At 38.5% G+C, this 20,994-nt stretch overlaps 1 protein-coding gene across 2 annotated transcripts in view; it reads right to left on the bottom strand.

Moving 5' to 3' along the window:
* Positions 1–11,895: 11,895 nt before the first annotated feature.
* Positions 11,896–20,994, bottom strand: part of GABRB1 (gamma-aminobutyric acid type A receptor subunit beta1) — a 119,560-nt gene continuing 110,461 nt past the window's right edge. The window contains exons 8-9 of one of the 2 annotated variants that reach the window (XM_042466491.1): positions 17,467–17,708; positions 11,896–14,981 (exon numbers count right to left, since the gene is read on the bottom strand). In XM_042466491.1, coding sequence (XP_042322425.1) covers positions 14,946–14,981; positions 17,467–17,708 — 278 coding nt within the window. In that variant the 3' untranslated portion in view covers positions 11,896–14,945. Of the gene's footprint in view, positions 14,982–15,026; positions 15,548–17,466; positions 17,709–20,994 lie in introns of those variants that run through there. The other variant, XM_042466490.1, reaches the window with a different exon arrangement.

Here is a 20,994-nt window from a genome sequence, read left to right as displayed (position 1 = left end):
GCAGCAATTTTGACCATATATACAAACCTTTGTAACAAATGTTTGACACCACTGTTAATATAAACTTTAAGACTGAAATCTTTAATGTATACAAAGAAAGTCTGTACAATGGAAATTTATTTTAAAAATATTTATTTGGTAACTAGGAATACATCAACTAACAGAATTTACATTTATTACACCTCTATGTAATGTTATGTAAAGCTATGAAAAATGGCTTAATGCAAGGTAGATAACACTACTTTCTCCTCCTTTTCTGTCTTGTTCATTTGTACCTGCAGCATTTAATGGGATAATCTAGGTAATACATACCAAGGGATAAAACAAGAGGGCATTACCTTGCTGGGATATAGTTGTAATTAATATTTCTCTGAGTATTATTTTTTCCAAGTGAATGGCACTGTTTCCTAAAAGATGCAATGACTAAAACAAAAATACGAGTAAAAAAAAGGAAAAAAAAAAAAAGAAAAGAAAAGAAAAGAAAAAAAGAAAAGAAAAGAAAAAGATGGGATCAAGAATACTGGAAATTATAAGAAAAGGCTCTGAAACTTTTTTTCTTTTTAAAAAAGCGGAACATTTTGCCATATCTGTACTTGGACAAAGGAGAAATGTGTTACTGGATGTACTAGAAGAGAATAAATACATGCAATAATCAGACAGAGGATGATTTGTACGTTAAAATAGGTTAGAAAAGATTGGCAGTTCTGTGGAGGTTTTCTAGTGGCAGTTGAGTGACTCTATTGCAGTGGCCCCCAATCTTTTGTGGGCTACTGTTCCTTTCCTTTTGAGTGGCAACCCTAGCACCCCCTGGACACATTTTTTTTAATATTAAGTCTCCTGTTCTCCATGTAGTCATGCTGGCCACATGACCATGGAATTATCCCTGACAATACTGTCTCTCTCGGCTTAGTTATGGGCATGATCACCGCCTCCTACAGTCGGACATGACAAGACAATCTTGTCAAGGGAAAACCTTTACCTTTAATTTTTCTACTGCAAATTCACGCTCCCTTTGCACCCAGCCACCTTGGGAACAGCAACCAAGCAGCTGGCTGAGCAGCGACCAAAACACTTCTTGCTTGTGCCAGCCTTGAAGCTAAGGCCAGCATAGCAGAGAGGCTTCTTGGTTACTGTTTGACTGGCTGCCCAGTTGCTGCTCCTTTTGCACCCTATAATCTTGGGAGCAGCAACTGAAGAGGTGGCTGAGCAGCGAATAAGAAGCCTCTCACCCGTGCAAGCCTTGCAGCAAAAGCCAGTACAGACAAGAGGTTTCTTGGTTGCTGCTCCCAGAGTGATCAGGTTCAAGGGATTGAACTCATATGGGCAGGCCAAGAGTGGGAGACACCTCCACACAAAATGATCAGCGAGGCTGTGGTGGTTTTCTAGGGACCCTGAAAAGAAGTTTAGTTTAATCCTCATCCCCACCATGGTCCTAAGGATTGCTGGTTGCCCTTGTCTTTCCTGCATACCAATACTTTGACTGAAGGGCGCCTGCCACCCCCTTTCCCCCTCACTGCCCCCCTACTAAGTAGATTTCCTGGAGTTGGCAAATGGCTGGATTAAATGCCCTTGAGGTACCTTCCAATTCTGATTCTATGCATTAATGATTTTCTTAAAGAAAGTGATGTAGGGAATAGAGTATTGGTTGTCACTGATACCTGGGTTAAATCCCTGCTTGCATGTGAAGCTCACTTGTTGAACTTGAAAAATTACTATGCATCGACCTCTCAAATATTGTAAGATTATTCAGAAAATAAATTGGGATACTCCTAAATACCCTGAGAAGGGGGTGGTCCAAATAAAAGGGATATTGTAGATGCATACAAGCCAACATTAGCATCTAAAAAGCAGTGTTAAAATTACAAATCTTATATAATTACAGTGACATTTTTTGTCCTGAAAAATGAATTTGATGAGTCTAAGTGACTTCTCAATTTCTGGGTGGCCTTTTTTTTAAAAAAAGACTATCAATAAAGAGTAAAAGGTGAGTAAAACTACATTAAAATGAGGAGTCTAAGATGGCCAACCGGCAGCATCATCCATTAATGCTAAGAGGCTACACAAATATGAATATACTTTGGTCACAGATAGTTAACATATTAGTGCAATGATCATGTCTCTGTCTTGCTACGTTTTGTTTACCTGAGGGCAAAAAATGTACCCCGTTTGAGCTAATCTTTATTTTCTGGCATTTGAAGGGATAGCAGTTTAGTATTGCACAGCAAGAATTGCTCCATGCAATTTTAAGTCATGTTCCTTTTTCACAGTAAACTTACTTTCGGTGGGCTTTTGCTTCAGTTTGTGGTTTGCACAGTATGTATAAGATATCCAAGGAAAGCCATGGCTGCTGCCTTAAAATGAAGGCTGCAGGATTTAGGGTACAACTGAGTCAGGTCTTTTCCAACACAGGCTATTCATAAGGCCATCAATAGTTGTGTGGTGTTTCCCTCGTATGTGACTAGTCCTCAGGAGCAATTTCTAAGGACTACACACACCAAAGGCAGAAAGCAGCAACATTAAACAGTAAAGCCTGTGTTTAACTTTAAACAAAAAAAGTTGAAGCTGTTCACCCTGGTGATGGTAATACCTGCTGTCAGTGTTGTTCGATTTGAAAGGAAATGGCAAAATAATGCTCTTAAAGCACAGGCTTTCCTTGTTTTCCCGCTGGATCTTTAATATCGCTGAGAGTGGATTTTGATGCCTATGTTCTCCACAAACTGAAAAAAGCACCAGTGGCCCCATTACATGGATGAAAGCGGAGCAAGAATAATGAGCCTTGCACAGGGTGCCTTCTTGGTGGATTGGGCCTTTCTCCTATTCTAGATCAGTTGAATCAGCATATGAAAGTAATCACAGTATTGTAGGCTCTATACAGATATTTTAAAACATATAAAAATGTACAATCTAATCCAGGAAAAAACAAGTTTGGAAAAACATCTGAAAGAACGTTTTGTGTTGATGACAAAAACCATTTCTAATGCTACATTAAGCAGACCTTTGAAACGATGTGAGAAAAAACCCTCCTAAACATGCACTTATATACAGTAAGAAAAAGGAAACGCTCTAACAAAAACAATACATAGAAACACACACACACACACATGTATACACACACATTAAAAAGTTAGAATTGACTGTGTAAAAAGCATATACAGAAATCCACATTGCACTAACAGGTCGGGAATTTGAATCAGAAAATGCAGCATATCTTTGTACAAAGTAGAAAAGTTAATTGTAAAAAATTAGTCTATTTTTCCTCCCTTGGCATTCCTTTGAGCTTATTTCCTAGAAATCTTTCCTTTCATTTCCAAAAACAAACACTGAATGGGATTTTTTCAGCAGCTCAGCCCCTTAAATTATTCTGGTGAAAAAAGCTTTTCAAAATCATAATAAAGGGCAGTTTGAAGAATATTTTTGATTTTCTGTTTGTAATTAAACGCCTAAATTTGAATTCATGGGGACTAGTGATAAAATGAAACCCACAATACAGTTTCATCAAACTATGTCTATAACCTATAAATGAGATCGAAATGAGTCATGGAAAAGGAGCGGGGGGTTCATTCATATGGAGTTTCTGTCCTTTTGTATTAGAGCCTTGTTTTAAACTTAGATTCAAAATGAAAAAAATAATTAGTTGGATCCAGATTTAGTCATATTCAGGCCATACCATGGCTTTCAATGGGTTAACTCTAAATATGATTTAAACCTGAAGCCAGAACAATTCACTGAAAGTAGTTCCTTTATTTGTTTCTATTAGATAGTTTGAATGAACACCTCAAGTGGGTTTGTGACAATTTAAAGTTAGTTGTGAAACCCTGTTGACGAAAAGACATATTAGTTCATGAGTGGTAGATATTTCAAGTAATGGTCAATAGACTTCAGCCATCATGTCATATGGCAAATATTTGCTTCTGGATGAACGGTCTCATCCAGATAACAATCATGGACACCAGTTATTATAAATTGTTTCATTTTTAGACATGTAGGTAAAGCCTTGTAGCCTGAGCAATTCAGAGTAATTCTCTGTGGTTCTGGCTCTGAAATATTACCACCACTGAACTGTGGCCCAGGCCACAAACACTTCTATATTAACAGGCAAAGTTATTCTACATGTAAAAGGTTCATGCATTTGTTCTTCCAGATTCTTGGGAAGTCCTGTACAAGATCAGCTTGAGCTACTGAGTGGCAAAATGAGGTTGCACCAGATTGATTCGCTGGTGTCTAAAGGCACCAATGGTAGACCAAGAGGAGCAATGGAAGACCAAGTCCCCACCGCACGCAAACACAGTCAGATGTCACATGGGCAGCTACATATTTAGGCAGGAGTCGCTAAAAGCTCAATTAATATGATGTTGGTATCTGATGGAGCAATAAAACTTATTATTATAGCAAGTCTACACAGCTTCTGACCTACCAAACTCATTATAGCCTCCACTGCTGAGTATATTATTTCTCTGGTCAAAAGAGGAGATGGAGTCTGGGAGCTATAGGCAGGCTCTATGGATCTTTCTCCAGTTGCCCCTTTTGTTTCCTGCATCAGCATGAGACGGTATCTCCAGGCTTGGTCTCTAAGCTAGTTTCAAAGAGAAAAGGGGATGTGTGCAGGGGGAAAGAGAATGAAAGAGAGAGAACACAACTGTGTTAAAGATGAAGGGACCAGGAAAGGATGCCACACCAAAGGGAAATTGCTCCCTCCTTCTTAGGCCAGGGGCAACTGCTGGCCAGTAGATAAAGCCTTCTCACCACATTTCTACTGCCATCTAGCACATAGGTAGGATGCATCTGCATGGGCAAGGCACTCCTCACATCACCTTATCCGCCCAATGGGAACTTCCAACTAGTCCCAGAGCAGCTAATGGCAGTTGAATGCACATTGCCACCCACCAGTGGAAAGCAGCACTAGCAATAATACCCACAACAGACTCTCTGCAAGTAAGATATCCAGGACCTCCAGAACCATAGAATGGAGACAGAATCACTAGATTAGGAGGAAGAAGGGCTCATCTCTGAACAGAGGATGGAGAGAGAGCTGATGGATTGTAACACATTCTCAAAGTGGGAGACAAAGAGGACCTTCCCTATCTTTTTTTAACCCTAAAGAAGAACCGAAATACAAACAGGACTCAGATAGTGGGAACACTAGCAAGCACCTAAGGAAGCAAAGATGTTTTGATGGAGAACCACACTCTACCAGTGCACACTTTTTATTTGGAAGAGAGACAACACTTGTCAAAAGCAATAGCCAACACATTGGGTATGTCTTTGATATACTCTGTCTTAACAGTCTTCTAGGAAGATGATTGCGTGCCAGAATGCAGCAGAGCAGGGTCACTCCCACTCAGGGAAACTCCAAACCCTCTGCCTGTGTTCCTAGGGCTGTACCTTCAAACCGTTCCTAAGCAGAGTCAGAGCAGAACTTCAACAGGGCAGAAAAGAGATCAGTTTGCTTAGCAATGCAAAGCCTCATGGCCCTGGAAAGAAACCACATCCCAGTAAGAATAGGCAAGATGGCAATAAAGGCCTGCAAGCAAAAGCAGGACATGGTCCAAGTCCCTGAGAAAGGATTCAATTGTCTGTTCAGGTAGTCTCACAATCCTGCACTGTGGAATGCCTGAAGGAACTCCTCAATACTCTGATGTACTGACTCAGCAAGAGGTGTATGGATCCAGGAAGATGGTCATTTCACCCAGACAACTTCAGTCTAGTGGTCGGCCAGATGGGGATGCTGATCATTCACCTTCCCACATCAGTGTCAATTGGCAATTTATGTTTTAAGATACCAGGAAAAGACACCACTTGCATTGTTGCCTTGATGTTCAGATGCTCCAAGATTGTCCTCTGTACACTTCTCCCCTCTTCCTCCAATTACCAAGTTTTTCAGAAAGATCACGGTGGAAAGAGATCTTTCAAGGAGGAGAGTTTGGGGCATTCTGGAATTCTGTATGGCCTTTCAATTGTTCTTATGCCCTCAAATGCCCAGGTCTCTGCAATTGCATGGAGGTACCCTGAAATCACACCTACACATTACGAGATTCCTCAGTGGCCACACAAGCCCTGTTCCCCCATAGAAACTCAATGTAGTGCTTCAGAGTTCTGTCTAAGCCACTCTTCAAGCCTGTCAGTGCCATATGCTTCAGGTTCCTTACACTTTAAACATCTGCTTGGACCTATTTCAATAGAGAAGGGCCTATTCATTTCCCATAAAGATAAGAGACCAGAATCCTTTAGTGATATATGCATACATAACAACAGGTACAGTATGTGAACATATTTTCTTTTTCAGATGCTATGAAATCAGGTATTCGGTATATACCACAATGCCCACTTTGTAGCCTATTGAGCCTTCTTGAGGTATAAAGAGCCACCAGATCTTGCCTGGCTAGGTGTATCAGAAAGTATATTTTTCTGACCAGCACATCCAGTTGCTTGGAAGTCCCAGAGGGAATGGTAGCCTATGTGGCTAGAAGCAGAGCTACCTCAGGAGCTATGAGAGAAAGAGTTCCACTGGTGAAAATGTTCTGGGCAGCTGCTTAGTCCTCAGAAAACATTCGCTTGGTACATGTAGCCTCTAGCAGATGTGTCCTGCAGAGTGTGCTGATACCATAGAAGGAAAGGAAAGGTGATCTGACTCAGGGATTCACTGTTTCTATAAATCTCTATAACAGCAGGTAATTCTACCTGGTAATTCAGTACTTACCAATGAATTTCAGTCATTGGATCCATTTACTGGGCCTGTCATGATGGAGAGGGTGCCCCTAATCCCTGTTCTTTCTGGTAATCTTGAACCTATTACCTCAGATTGTCCTATGCCGCTTGGTACTCTCTAAAAGCTGTAGCACCTTGGTGAAGAGCCCAACTGGCTGATCTACTTAAAGAATTAGACTGAAGCCAGCCTATTGGGCCCAGATGAGATGGAACATCCCTGTAATAATTGGACTCCTTTCTCACTGACCAGAAAGGAAATTCTCAAGGAGAGAATTACCTTTTTTGTAACATGCATGTGAATACACACATAGGTTGCCAAAATGACCGGTGGGCCTAGTGAATCACAAATGGAGCTTGGACAAATTACTGTTTTGTACCACAGTTCCCATTTGGCTGGAGGATACTGGGAACAGTACTTCAAAAAGTAACTCATTCCAGCTCTAATTCATAAAGCCTTTATATCTGTATTTTAAAAATATATTTGTAGCTGAAAGAGCACATGGGGTACATTAATGGCTAATATTATTGCCTTTGCTACACTGCAATAAAAAGGAATTGAGTAATGTAGCCAGCAATTCTTCTTCTATCGTCTGTCTGTCTACCCTAGTTTTAATATTTATTTTTCTTCAAGGAAAAATAAAATTCAAACATGGGACATTTCAAACATGTGGTTAAATAAATGCATGAAAGTTATGTGCTAAGCAGTTACAAATGTTAACTCGGTTCGTTGTTAGAAATCGTTCATTGTTAGAAGAGGCTCCAACTGATTTCCCCCCCTTTTATCTTTTAATAAAATTTTGTGTTTAATCTGTTTTATTGTTAGCTGCCTTTTTATGTGGATAAACTGAGTATAAATAAAATAAATAAATAACTTGCTGGCTTATATATCAGGTAAATTGCCACATGAAGCCCTAATGGCTTTTGTACAACATTCCTAAAGTAGCTTGCTATCATGTTATCTCTGAAAGGATGAAGACTCTCTCTTAGAAATATAGCTGAAAAAATATATTATTTGTACTTATATGATTTCACATTTGCAGAGAAAATGCCACATTAAATAAACTGGATGTTCCAGCTGGATCACATCAGCATTGTTTTGTAAAAGGGGGTTGTGGCCCTCCAGATGTTAGTGAATGACAATTTCCATTATCCATCATCCCTCACCATTGATTGTGCTGGCTAGTACTGATGGAATTTGTAGTCCAACAATGTTTGGAGGGCTACTTATTTCTCACCTTGTCTTCTAAAAACCATGTCTTATACATCCTGTCTTATACATGCACAGACTTGATCAAGGATGATCAAAGTGTGGCCCTCCCAATATTGCTGCAATGCACTTCTCCTCAGCCCTACACAACATATCCAGTGGTGAAGAACCATGGACATAGTCTAACAGTATCCTAAGGTTACACAATTTCCACCCCTATTTATGGTCTCTCTGTTGGTAGGGACTGATTCTCTCATCAACCAAGCAAAATGCTGCTTCTGCTTTTTGGCAAGATGGATGGAGATGTGCAGTTGTGCAGTTCAGTCCTATGCTTTTTGATGCAAGTATTGCTAAATTCAGTTGAACTTATTCTAAGGCATATACCTAAAGGATTTCAGTGTTAAAGTTTTGGTGGAAACAGCCAGCAGTTAAGTTGGGCATGGAGCAGTGAGCAATGATCATAAGCCAAAGGGCTGTTTCAAGACTGAGTCAGCTACCAAATGGTGATGGATGAAGCTTTTGTTCCTCAAATTGCAGTTGGACATCCAAGAACTGAGCTGTTTGACCACACTCCTTTCTGTGTTTCACAAACTACAACCAGAGATTGGTTTTGTTGAAAGATGGGTCTGCTTGGTTGAAGGAATAATTTGTTGAAGCTATGTTTACAAGCAAAGTCTATCCATACTTCTACCAATCATGCAGTTTGGTAGATTGTTTGTCATGGATGGATGCTCTTCTGAAAATTTTGTGGCAATATGGTAGTTCCAATATATTCTGCTGTCCAAAAGATTATATGTACCCCAGTTTCACAGGGCTGGAGGCAATGGTGATTCAAACTGGCCTGCTATCCTCATTAACGTATCCTTATTTTCAACCCACTTATTGGTTTTTCATAGGCAGTCTATACACTGAGACTGACATGAATTCAGTGACCACATGCATTTATACATCTCCATGTCCCCAAAAAGTAGATAGATTCAAAGGCAGCTTTGTAGAAGGGAGAATTTATCCCAGAAAATGTCATTTTTAGAAGAATAAGCAGAATAAGCCTACGCATGTTTACTTAAAAGTAAGTACCTGCCAGGTACAATTGGAGCTTAGTGTGCCGTGATTTCATTTCTATTTGTACAATTTTTTTTCAAAAATAAATAATAAAAACAAAACAAAACAAAAAGATCTAGAGCTTAAATTTTAGTAAATCAGTAAATTTTTAACATTAATACTGACATTGCTTAGTTTGTTACAGAGCTATGTTTTAATTACATCTCTCTTGTATTCTATGTATAGATTCTTTCCAAATTGACAGCACATGGCAGTAAATTAGCTTTTAAACATCTTAATATAAATAATTTACTTAACATTTCAATAGAACACTTGATGGGCATCACTTCTCATTTTCAATAGAACGCTTTGGGGCATCACTTCTCATTTTTACTGTTTTATTTGCTAATCTAATTTCTGTCCCCTTTTCTCCCCCCAAATGGGATTCAAGAGCACTAAAAAATTTTGGTCCAGTTCAAAGGAAAACTGAATTTAGATTCATATGAACAAGGCACTTTTGTAAGCATGTTGTTTTTTCATGGATTCTTTCCTCTTTTTCATGGATTTAGAATACACTCAAAAGTGGATGTATATAAAGGCACAATGTGAATGAATTCTCTTGGCTCAGCCTTGGTGCTACTTTTTGAAAAAGCAGCTTAAAATTCTATTTCCCACTTGGCACTTTGGGTATTTCTTTAGCTATCAAGAGGTTTAGGATAATGTTTAAACAGACAAAGAGGAAAAGGAGTTTAGTTGAGAGAATATTGTATTGGGTAATCAGAACTTTGCCTGAGGAATTTTGGGAACGATTTAGAGAAGCAGTGGAACTGTAAGATGGCTGCTGGGTTGCAATTTATTAAGCCTCAACAGCAAAAATGATGATGTGTTTCGATAATTCTTGGCTTTACGAAGATCATCCATGTCAGAGAAAATCTCCTTTTTCAGACATCACAGTTCCAGCATGTCTTTTTTAGTTCATTTCAGTTTTGATCTAGTGACTTAGACCAGGATAAAGGTTCACCAGCTAACAGTACTGGTCCAAACAAGGCTCTCGTTTCTCTAACAGAATGTCCATTGAAAAGTGTAAATGTATGGAAATCCATAATTTTCCAGCTAAAACCACCTGGGAGATAAGAGGTGTGCAACATGATATATTTGTTTCTTGTTATGGTAAGGCACTTTCAGTTGATAAATACCTATTCAATTTATTGGGACTTATTTCCACGAATGGGTCTGAAGGATTGCAGCCTAAATTATATAAAAAGCTGGTGACTTACGGTGGCTTCCAACTAGCTCTAACACAACAAATAACACCCTCTTCAAATTAGGAAAAATTACCATACACATTCTCATGTATGGTGGGCCTTCCACATTCACTGGAGTTAGGGATGCATGGCCCCCATGGAAGTGGAAAAACTGCAAATAAAAAACAGCTATATTTTTTACCTGAGAGAACACCTCTCTGGGAATCTCTAGGTCCTTTGGTGCAACTCTGTGGTCAACATCTGCCAGAAGCTGACCTTAGAATTGCTCTGGAGACCTATGAATGCCTAAAGAGGTGTTCTTTCCAGGAATCTCTAGGTCCTCCAGCACAATTTCTGGTGGACACTGACTGCACTGGAGGAGCTAGAGGTTCCTTGAGATAACTTATTAATCAAATCCTTGAATACTCAAATCCTCAACAGTCTAAGCTATAAATGTGGAGGGCTGACTATACTATATTTTAAATGTAGTCACATTCAAAAAGCATAACTCTTCTGGAGTCAGTTTAAATATGACACCTGCCATAGTGGGTTTAGTTGTAGTTTCCATGGTGTGGTCAGTTCACTTTGTGTTTCATGTTAGTCTTATCTGCTGGAATGAACCCTACCTCCAAAATAGGTTCAGACTTTTGAATGGCTATTTTAAAGTTTGGAAAACACCCCAGCGTGGATTCAACACACCACTGACACAGCAGTCACCAGCCACTCTTTGTGCGCATATTTTTGCATTATTGGCTTGCCAGAAGTGCATACTTCTGAGTTGTAGAAGCCTGGCATGTAAATATTACTTGTGTAGTTTCAGTGACTGGATTTCTATGTGATGCCAAACATATGGAACACAGCAAGGATGCCACTTCCAAGGTATCACAGAGAATAAAATTATTGTATTTGTGATACAAACTGGGTTTCATGACATGTGCTACATGTATATTGTTATTTTAAAATTATAAATCTTAAAATGTTGTTTTACAGATACATAGCCTTCTTACATGTTTTCAGCTTGCAACAAAAAGACTAATTTCCTTTGTGATGGACCTTATGAATAGAATTGCTTTTCAATACAACTTGTAATGCAATCTTAACACATGTTCAGTGTGCCTTAGTTATGCCTGGGTAAGTGTGCACACTCTCAGATAACCGTGCTATTTTTGTAATTTTAATACTGCTTAATCACAATTAAATTTTAAGATATTTACTTGTAGAATGATTCCAGTCTGAACATAGGGGAAAAGGTCAACAGAAATAAATAGTGGTTACGTGCAAATTACTATTTTTAAAATTGTGCATCTCACTACCCAGCTTGAATGATGAGACTTGGAGAAAATAATTAAAATGTGAGAATGATTAAAAATCTGCTATATTATTCTCCCTGCTTGTTCTCCAATGAATTGTTTACCCTTTTATTGCATTTTGACCTTGGTATGTTTTTTTTATACTGATTAACGGTTGTTCCTAATTTAATTTCTATCAACATTTTCTCTTTGACTAACTTTGGCTAACTTCTTGACATCTAAAAAGTAGGGCTTTCTATGTGACATTCAGAAAATACAGTTGGCCCACCATTCCATGAGCTCTTTATCTACAGATTCAACTACCCATGAATTGAAAATACTATATGTGTGTGTGTGTGTGTATTCCAAAAAGTAAGTATTGATTTTGCCATTTTATATAAGGGACACCATTTTACTATGCTATTATATTTAATAGTATCCCCGGATTTTGATATCCACAAAGGGGGCCTGGCACGAAACTCCAGTGGATTGCAAGGGCCCACTGTATAATCAGCATTTCTGAGAGGATAATTTTCATATGTAAGGGATTATAATATTAATTTTTAATGAAATTATGAAATTAAAACTTGAAAATTTGTGTGTATGCATTCTTCTGTTTCAGCCCTACAAATGATATTCCGTGAAGTAATTTGAGCTAATATGTTCATTTGCAGTTGCTTAGATACTGTACTTTTGCAAACTAAGAGAAAAAGATAGAGATTATTCTAAGGATGGAAGGACAAGCACATAGTATTGACCTTATACTGTTAGCATCTTAGTTTTCAATTACTGAATTTGATAAATGCTAACTTTCAATATAAGACAGTACTCTGAGACAAAGTGAAACTGATGCCTAATCACTGACCAGAACTGGGTCTTGCATTCAGTAAACTGATAATTTTTTTGGATCTGGTGAATCATTGTATCCCACTGCATATAACATGTTAGGTGTGAAAAGTTGCACATGCATGTATCATTTTGTGTGTACATTTATGTGTCCAGTTCCACCTAAAAAAGCTGTGAACATTTTGTTGTGTGTTGATGTATATGCATATATATGTATATGTTTGCACGGATTCTACATAATGATATATTCATGTTTCTGTTGTATGCAGATGAATTTGCTATCACACACTAATGGTGTAGATGATGGTTAATGTGTTAACATATCCTGTTTTAATCATTTTTGTTAAAGGGTTTATAACCAGCTGACCTTAGTGCAGTATATGGAAATGTCGGGTCTTTTTACCTACTTGTTATGTAAACTTTCTTTGCAAAAAACCTCAGTATTTCCATTCAGCCCTTGCCCAAGGGCTTGGCATAGGACACAAATGGCTTCTACAAAGATATTGATCTGAATTATACCTGTTTACCATCAGGAATGGGAATACATCAAGTTTCTTTAGATTATTGTCTTGGTGAAGCTAAGAGAAAACCCTAAAACCTAATAGTTTCCTAGCAAGGAAGGGGAACAGATGCTGTCTGAGCCTACCTGTAACTATGCCACCTATAAAGAGGACTTTAGTGAAGCAAAATACTTATTGCCAGGAGATAATGATAGAAGAGGTTACAATGAGGCACCGTTGTCTCTAAAACCATGAGAGCATCATACAGAACAATGCATCTGTATGCAAGATTTCACTGGGGGAATGCCACCTTGGTATTATAATTTTATAGTTTTTGTCCTGTCATCGAAATACCATAATCATGGATCAAGTAATGCCCCTCTAATGGACACAACCTCACTACATACAGATTGATTTTTTTGTTATTATATTTTTTGTTATTATAACTGAAGTTAATAAATATGCACTACACCATTAATGTAACTCACATCTTTTGGTCTCTGGCCACACCTCATTGTCCTAATTAAACTGATTCCCTGTCTTCCAAATTCTAGGAAGGCTTTGCACAGCTACAGTGGAAGTAGATCCAAAACTGTGGGAGGTGAATCAATGTCAGTGTATTCTCTATATGTTCCCCTTTATGTATCCTGGATTGCTCCAAGCCCAGGCTATGGAAATTGTTATGGAAGCTATAACGCCAGAGGTATTCCATTCCTCTGGTATTATGTCAGAGACATCACCAGGGGTGTAGCCAAGGGGGGGGGGGGTCCAGGGGATCAGGATCCCCTTCTGATAGATACAATGAATGCTGTGTGCCACCGCACTGCTGCGCCCATGCTCCATTATAATAGTGGCACTCTGTCTGGACCCCTCCTTCCCAAAATCCTGGCTACGTCCCTGATGTCACAATTCATCCCTCTGTGTGAGCATATCTAGCCCGCAAAGGTTAAAGCAGATATGATATCACATGATGTGCTCATGCATGTTTCCTCTTCCTTCTTCTTCTTATGAAACAACAGTTCATAAGTGAGGGAAGAGTCTGACTAGGATTCCCATTATGGTCTTGATGCAATTTGCTCCCCTCCCCAGATATCTGCTATTTCTGTAAGAAGCTCTCATTAATAAAAAATGGAACTCCACCCGTCTCTAAAGGCAAATAGGGAAAAATGTCTAGATCAGAACTGCAGGAAGAAGGGTTTAATATCCAATCCTGCTATGTTCATGATTCCAAACAGCCCTTCTATGGCTGCTAGCTACTGAGTGCTAAAGCCCCTTTTCTTTTTCTCTGGGAGACCTCTGCTTTTTGTCTCAGTTCCATTTTCACTTCTACAATAAACCAGCTAGTGGCTCCTGTTTTAAGAATGTGCATATAATGTAATTTGTTCTGTCTAGATTTCGCCTGCTTACAGAAATCTTGGCTGCTCAAACTACATGGGGTTTTAATACGTTATTGATTAAACCAGCACACATTTTCTTACAAGCAAAGCAGCATTTTTAAAGAAAAGTGAAAGCATATTTTGTTTTTTGATATTAATGTGCACATTGCACTAGGCACCATTGGGGAGAGGCATTCGCTTCTATATGTGAAAGAAGGTTAAGCTTCTTTGTACATGCTTTCTATCATTTGGAATTCTTGCAAGGACATGTACATAAAATCATCCACATTTTTTAAAACACAGGCTATTGGATTCATCAGGGGTACCCTTTTAATTTCTAAAAATGTTTTAAAATCTATGATTAGACACTGAAGCCCTAACTTTGCCCTATCAAAAGTCTCCATATAAGCTTCCATACTTTTTTCGGACTGTAAAATCATCTCTTGTGCTGAAAGATCATTTACCATAAAGATTCCAGCACAATCCTATGTATGTCTACACAGAAGTAGGTTCTACTCTTATCAATGGGACTCACTTCCAGTAAATGTGCATAGAATTGCAGCTGTCATATATTGGGGAATAACTGGAGTCTGTTCAACTTCATATTTTTCATAATGCAGTGAAATACCAATAAACTTCATGAAAAAGGGGAACAAATAACTTCTAAGTTTAAATGTTAAGAAAAAAGAAAGGAAAGATTACCAGAAATAATCTTAAAATTAACCGAAGAATAGCACTTACGTCTTCAACGTCGTCGCTCTCTGAAAGCAGATCTAAAAGAATAGTAGTATGTTCAGATAGATACTGTCTTTATGAAGTAAACATGGAATAACTTTTGGATGTGGTTAAAAGAACACCCTAATCCACTGAATGGCTGAATACTGTACTTTGAACATGTAGCATTGTGGCTACTGTAGTCCTTAAGGTTGGCAAAACTGAGGAAAGGAGAAAAGGTGTTTGGGTTGATTGGGTGGAGGAATCACAGCATAATTCAGTGCACATAATAAAGCCAATACACAACATTGAAAAGAATAAATGTGATAGGAAAGACCATTCTGGACCACTTGTCTATGGAATTGACATCAGTCAAATCTGGGATTTTGACTTTGAGTTGTGACGCTCTTCTCCGTAAGCGTCCCTTTTGATGGACTGTGTGTCTATCCAAAGGGCTTCTGCTGTAGAGATCTCTTGTAGGGGGAGGCCTCCTATAATGGATGCTGGCGCTGTCATAGGAATACATAGTTGCTCTTGGATCATTCAGAGTTGCAAGAACATTGGATCCGCTGACTTCATTTCTCATCTCCAGGGTTGTAAGAAGAATATTCCCACAGGCATCAATCTAAAGAAGGAGCATGAATTAGAATATCTCTAATTCATCAGTTGTGTTTAATACCCTCACTAGTTAGTACGTTGCTAATGAAACAATTGTATAAAATGCAACACCAAAGCAGTTAGGGATGGGTAACTTTAAGCTGCCAACTCTATCTCTTTCAATGCCTATACTGATGAGGGTGAAGCGAAACTTGGTTTGGAGAATACATTAACTCTTGCTTCCCTGAATATACAGAGATACGCGCTAGCTTTAAAAAGTGGAGGTTGACACATTTGTGAAGGTTAGATCAGCCTGAGTGCAAAGAGAGCCAAATGAAATGTCCATTTGTCAGAGCAATATGTTTTGAACTATCATGTGCTGGACTGTTGCATTATTGCACAAAACACTGCAATACAAATTTCTCAGGAGATAACAATGGACGTTAGCTTTTAACTACTAGACAACCCAATTAGTAACTTAAAGGGCTTCCCCATTTAGTTATGTAGTCACTCACAAAGGGAGTGTAAACATCATTAATATTGTTCTAGTTTTTTTCCTGACCCACTGTAAAGACAAATATCTCATGAATACTAATAGTTTAAATCAATGATACATGTGCGCTTCTTTGTTTAAAGTACTGTGCACTCTTTGCAGTGGATGAATTATTGCCTTAATTTAAAGCATTATGAACAACATTGCTCCATTTTAAAATGAGTTTTTAAATCACTTGGAGCCTCCTGATCGGTATAAATCATCAGCCTATTCATTTTCTCCGAATTATAGGTTTCAGAATTCATAACAAAGAGTTTATCATGACTGCGAACAAATTAACACATTTCCCTAGATGGAAGGAGGAAATAGAAATATCTTTTGTCATCTAACTTTTGTCTTAATTATCATCTTGCCCGGCTGTAAAAATCTCAATGGGGTTCTACTAGGGATAATATGGTCCTTTAAATTATAGGGGTCCCAAAATGAAGACAGAATTGCTGTTGGTAGAAATCTACTTGTGAAGATCAGTTAAATAACTCAAAGTCCAGAGGCACATGGAGAAATTCTCATTCAAGAACATCCCTAATAACCCAGAACAACCCATTGCTCATGTTATTAGAATGATGGTCCATGTTATTAGATCTGTTTTTTTCCAAATTTAAGAAATTGAAGAGTTCTTTGCAGCAACTACTTCCATAATGACTAAGAAAGGAAAGCAGATGAATATCGGCATAATGGGGTGGGGTGTGGGGTAGGAGACTCTAAATGTAAGATCATACAAATAATAATTTATGAACAGCTACACTGAAGCAGAACACAGATCTGTCTACACCATCAGGCCAACCAGAAGCCCATGGAAAGTGCACAAGCAGGAAAGTGTGAAATTCCAGGTTCCTGCTCCTGTTCTCTGGCAAGTGATATTGAGAGGCATACTTCATCTGATAGTGGAAATAACAAATAGTTGTTATTACTAGTGGCCAAATAAAACATTGTATTATCAAAGTGGATTACTTATTGAGTTCAAAATGTGAATTTGGGGCCTGGAAGGATAAAAAGGCATTGATCTAGGTCTTTTCAAAAAACATGTTTAAAAGAAAACTGGATCCTGATTTTACCACTGACAACAAGTAAAGCTAACAGAACTTGCAACCTCTCTATCCCATGGAATCTTGGGATGTATAATTTGGTGAAATTTGTAGAATTCTGTGCTTGAAATTCTGTGCTCTGTATGCACGCCTTCTTGAATTATAATGCGATAGCTCTCTAGCAGACAATTCTAACCGTCTCGCCAAACTAGAGATTCTGGGACTCCTTAGGATGGAAACATGACAGTTAAAATGGAATCAAACTACTGCAACTGTACCATGTAGCAGCCATCTGTCTGGGTTTTCTGAGCTAAAGCTTCCTCATCATCCAGAATATAAATGAATATATATGAAAACTGAGAGAGTTACCTGAACTTTATTCATTTCCAGTTTCTTCTTCTCTGTAGTTGCCTTTTCAGCTGCCTTCTTCTGATGTTGAGGGCCTTTACCAAAGAATGTGTAATTTACAAAAGCATACTCCAGCAAGGCAAGGAACACAAACACAAAGCATCCCATTAGGTAGATATCAATTGCCTTCACATAGGGGATCTTTGGCAGTGTCTCCCTGAGGTGAGTGCTGATGGTGGTCATTGTCAACACAGTGGTGATTCCTAGGAAGAAGGAACACATTGGCCTGTATGAGGAAACCAGTCATTTGCCTTTACTAAACCCTTATACAAACCCTGTGTACTAATAACTCAGTATTAATACTTATATTGCCAAAATGACACCACCTGCACACAAGAAAAAGCTCCCAGGAGGAAGACAAAAGGTACAAAAATACAAATAATGTTCAGATAGCCAAATGAGGAGAGGAAGGTTATGCTTGAGCAGGGATGGAAAGTGGCTCACCCAAAATAGGAATGTGAGATACTCTCTTCTGCTTGGACTACAATCCACCACTGCTAGTGAGGAATGCTTTGAAAAGCTGAGTTATTGCTGAGAAAAACAAAATAGAAGATCAGGAGGAAGGGAAATGGAGTGCTGTATCTTGGCTGGAGGACAAAAATAGGAACACTCCATGTGACCACATTTTGTCACCTTCCTCCATTTGTACATCACAAATGCATTTCAAACATAGATTCCATTCCCACATCTCCTAAGCAGCATGGCTGCCAGTTCCTAAGTTAGCAGTGCTGGCTTGCATGGGTCACCGATGAACACCTTTCACATGTTTTCTCCATTGTGGAAGCCAGAAAGGAAACAGTCTTGTGGAAGTTGCATCACTTAAGACAGATACTGTTGTACCAAATGCAACCATCAGCTATGAGTAATCTTATAAGTAAAGAAGGAGGAAATCCTTTACAGGCCAAATGGGCAGAGTGACTACACAGCACAATATGTCGTGGAGAGTGTGGTATAGAGTGTCAGTCCAAGGTCTGGGAGATCCAAATTTCTCCAAGTCTCCACTGAGCCATTAAATTCACCCTGTGTCCTTGGCCAAAATCATTCTTTTTCAGCTTGCGCTACCTCACAGCATTGTTGGGTAGATAGTGTGAGGAGGAACAGAATCTTGTACGTTGCTTTGAATTCAGTGGAGTAAAGATAGGATATAAATACAACCATCTGATAAATACATAGCTGTGTTAGACTAGAAAATCAATGTGCAAAGGGAACTTGTGGAAATCTGAGATGAAATTAAAGAAAGAAGCTTGTCTCAAAGGTTCTACAAGATCCCTTTGCAGCTGATCAATGAATATTTTTAAAGTTGTTGAGTGCATAATACCTATTTAGGGATACTATCATGTTCGGATTAATTTGCACAAATCAATTTTGTGCGTGGATTCTCCAGAAACAGAAATTTACTTTTCAAAATAGTTTACAGGGGTTCCCTGCACTGTTCAGCACCTCAGAATATATTCATTTATTTGAAACAACAAGTAGACATTTTGGGTTCTTCTGATTTTCATCCCCCACTTTTGGGGTCATTTTTGGCAGTCTGTGCAGCCCTAATATATACTGTATATATATATCCCAGAAGCAGAAAATTGCTTCTCCAATAGCAACATAGCTTGCCAAGAATGCTTAAAAATAAGTTCACACCAGAAGTGGAAGAAAGTCCACTTCTAAATTTTAACAATTGGGTTTTTAAAAATGTGAAGTTGTTCACCCATACTTTACAATCACAAGGACTGGAAGCTCATATGCACAGAGTACCCAGAAACCTGTGATGGCACAAATGTATGAGGCCCTTGTGTGATATGAATGAGACCCTTGTGTTGCTCTCTGATAATGAAATGTATGAAATTAATGCCTGTATTGTAAACCTCCCCATGCTCTAAATATATTTTACAGCCTAGAACAAAAAACATTTGGGTAAATATTTAGGTAAACAATTATAATAAACATGGTAATAATGATAATAAAAAGCAATATACTATGGTCTTAAAGACCCACCTGAGGCACACGCTTGCTCAACCTTTTCTTGCAAATATTCAAAAATTGATTCAATAACTTTCAATGCAGCTTGTTAGGTTTCTAGGATCTCAAAGAGAATTTGTCCTAATATTACCTTTTTGATTAACAGTAAGCAATCACTGTTCTTTCTTATTCTCTGTTAACACATAGAACAGGTGAACATATAGGTCCTTTTTCTTACTCTGAGCTGAATATTTTGCATATGTCTCCTTTCCAGACCTTTTTTTTGTTAAAAGCACCCTTTCCCTTCACCACTGAATCCTTTCCAATTTATTCACTATGTTTGGTATCCAAGACTTGAACATTTCAAATGAGGTTTACACAGCTACAATAGCAGTACTTAGAACGGATATGAATGAGATCTTTGAGACATTGCAATATGATCTTAGGCAAGAAACACAAGCCTGGTTTTTTTCTAAAATGGTGTGCACACAGAGGTGCTGTAGAAAACATTCTGGTTTATGAAGCCATGTTTATCTGCTATGATTCATCTTCGGTTTCTTATTGGTGTGTACATCATTCTCCCTGTTACATTTTCCAGATCAAAACTAATGCAGTTGATTTTTTTTTATAAAAAAAGTCAGACAGTTCCATATTTAATTACATCATCAATTGATTTATATTTTCTAGTTATTAAATTGCCAGGTTTTTCTTATTGATAACATTGGGTCTACAGGGGAGGAGAAGCACAATTTTCCAGGAATGTCTCCTATGTTAGTTCTAAGGCTTAAGTCCTGAATCTGAATAGTTCCCATTCATTCTCATGGTTTCTCTTTAAACAACCTTCTAGTTCTTCCTTACCTGTATCTGGTGTGCTCCAGCAAGTGTATTATGAAGTGGAAGGGAAGCTCTGGCCTTTGGGCTTGATTCAGGACTGGTTCTACCATTGGGCAGACTGAGGCAGTCACATCAAATGTTTGCTGATACGTAGCAGAACCAAATTCTGCTGGCTCTGTTCAGACACAACCATGCTACCTTACATGTTAGCCTGCCATCTCAGATGGCATGGAGGATCCTGTCCCATCACCACTGCTGAAGTAACACCCCACTTCTGGTTCAGACAGGTTCTGTAGACAGAAGGTGGCAGCACCATCTTGTCTACCAAAGATGGCAAAATGTCTTAGGACAGTTCTGTCATTTCCATGGATGACAAAATTCTGGCTAATGGGTGACATGCTGGGGCTGAATAGTATAAAATGACTATCACTATCGAGGTTTCTCAACTTTCAGAGGCATTTACTTGCCACAGTGGTAGGCAAATACTGGACTAGATGATCAGCTCAAATAATATACTTCTTACTTGATGACTTACCCCAGTCATAAACAAAAGCAAAAACAAAAAGCAAAAACAAAAGACAAGATTTCCTTTCCATTTTACTGGCCAGGCTGATACTTGGACCTTACATTAACATGGGCAATGGGATATGGTCCTGACCCAAACTTGAGGGCAACAGGCTGGCTAAAGGTATGCAAAATAAA

The sequence above is a fragment of the Sceloporus undulatus genome, chromosome 5 (genome assembly GCF_019175285.1).
Source record: "Sceloporus undulatus isolate JIND9_A2432 ecotype Alabama chromosome 5, SceUnd_v1.1, whole genome shotgun sequence".
Lineage (NCBI taxonomy): Eukaryota > Metazoa > Chordata > Lepidosauria > Squamata > Phrynosomatidae > Sceloporus > Sceloporus undulatus.
The sequence above is the reverse complement of the archived record's forward strand: the minus strand, read 5'-3'. Positions and strand labels throughout refer to the sequence as shown.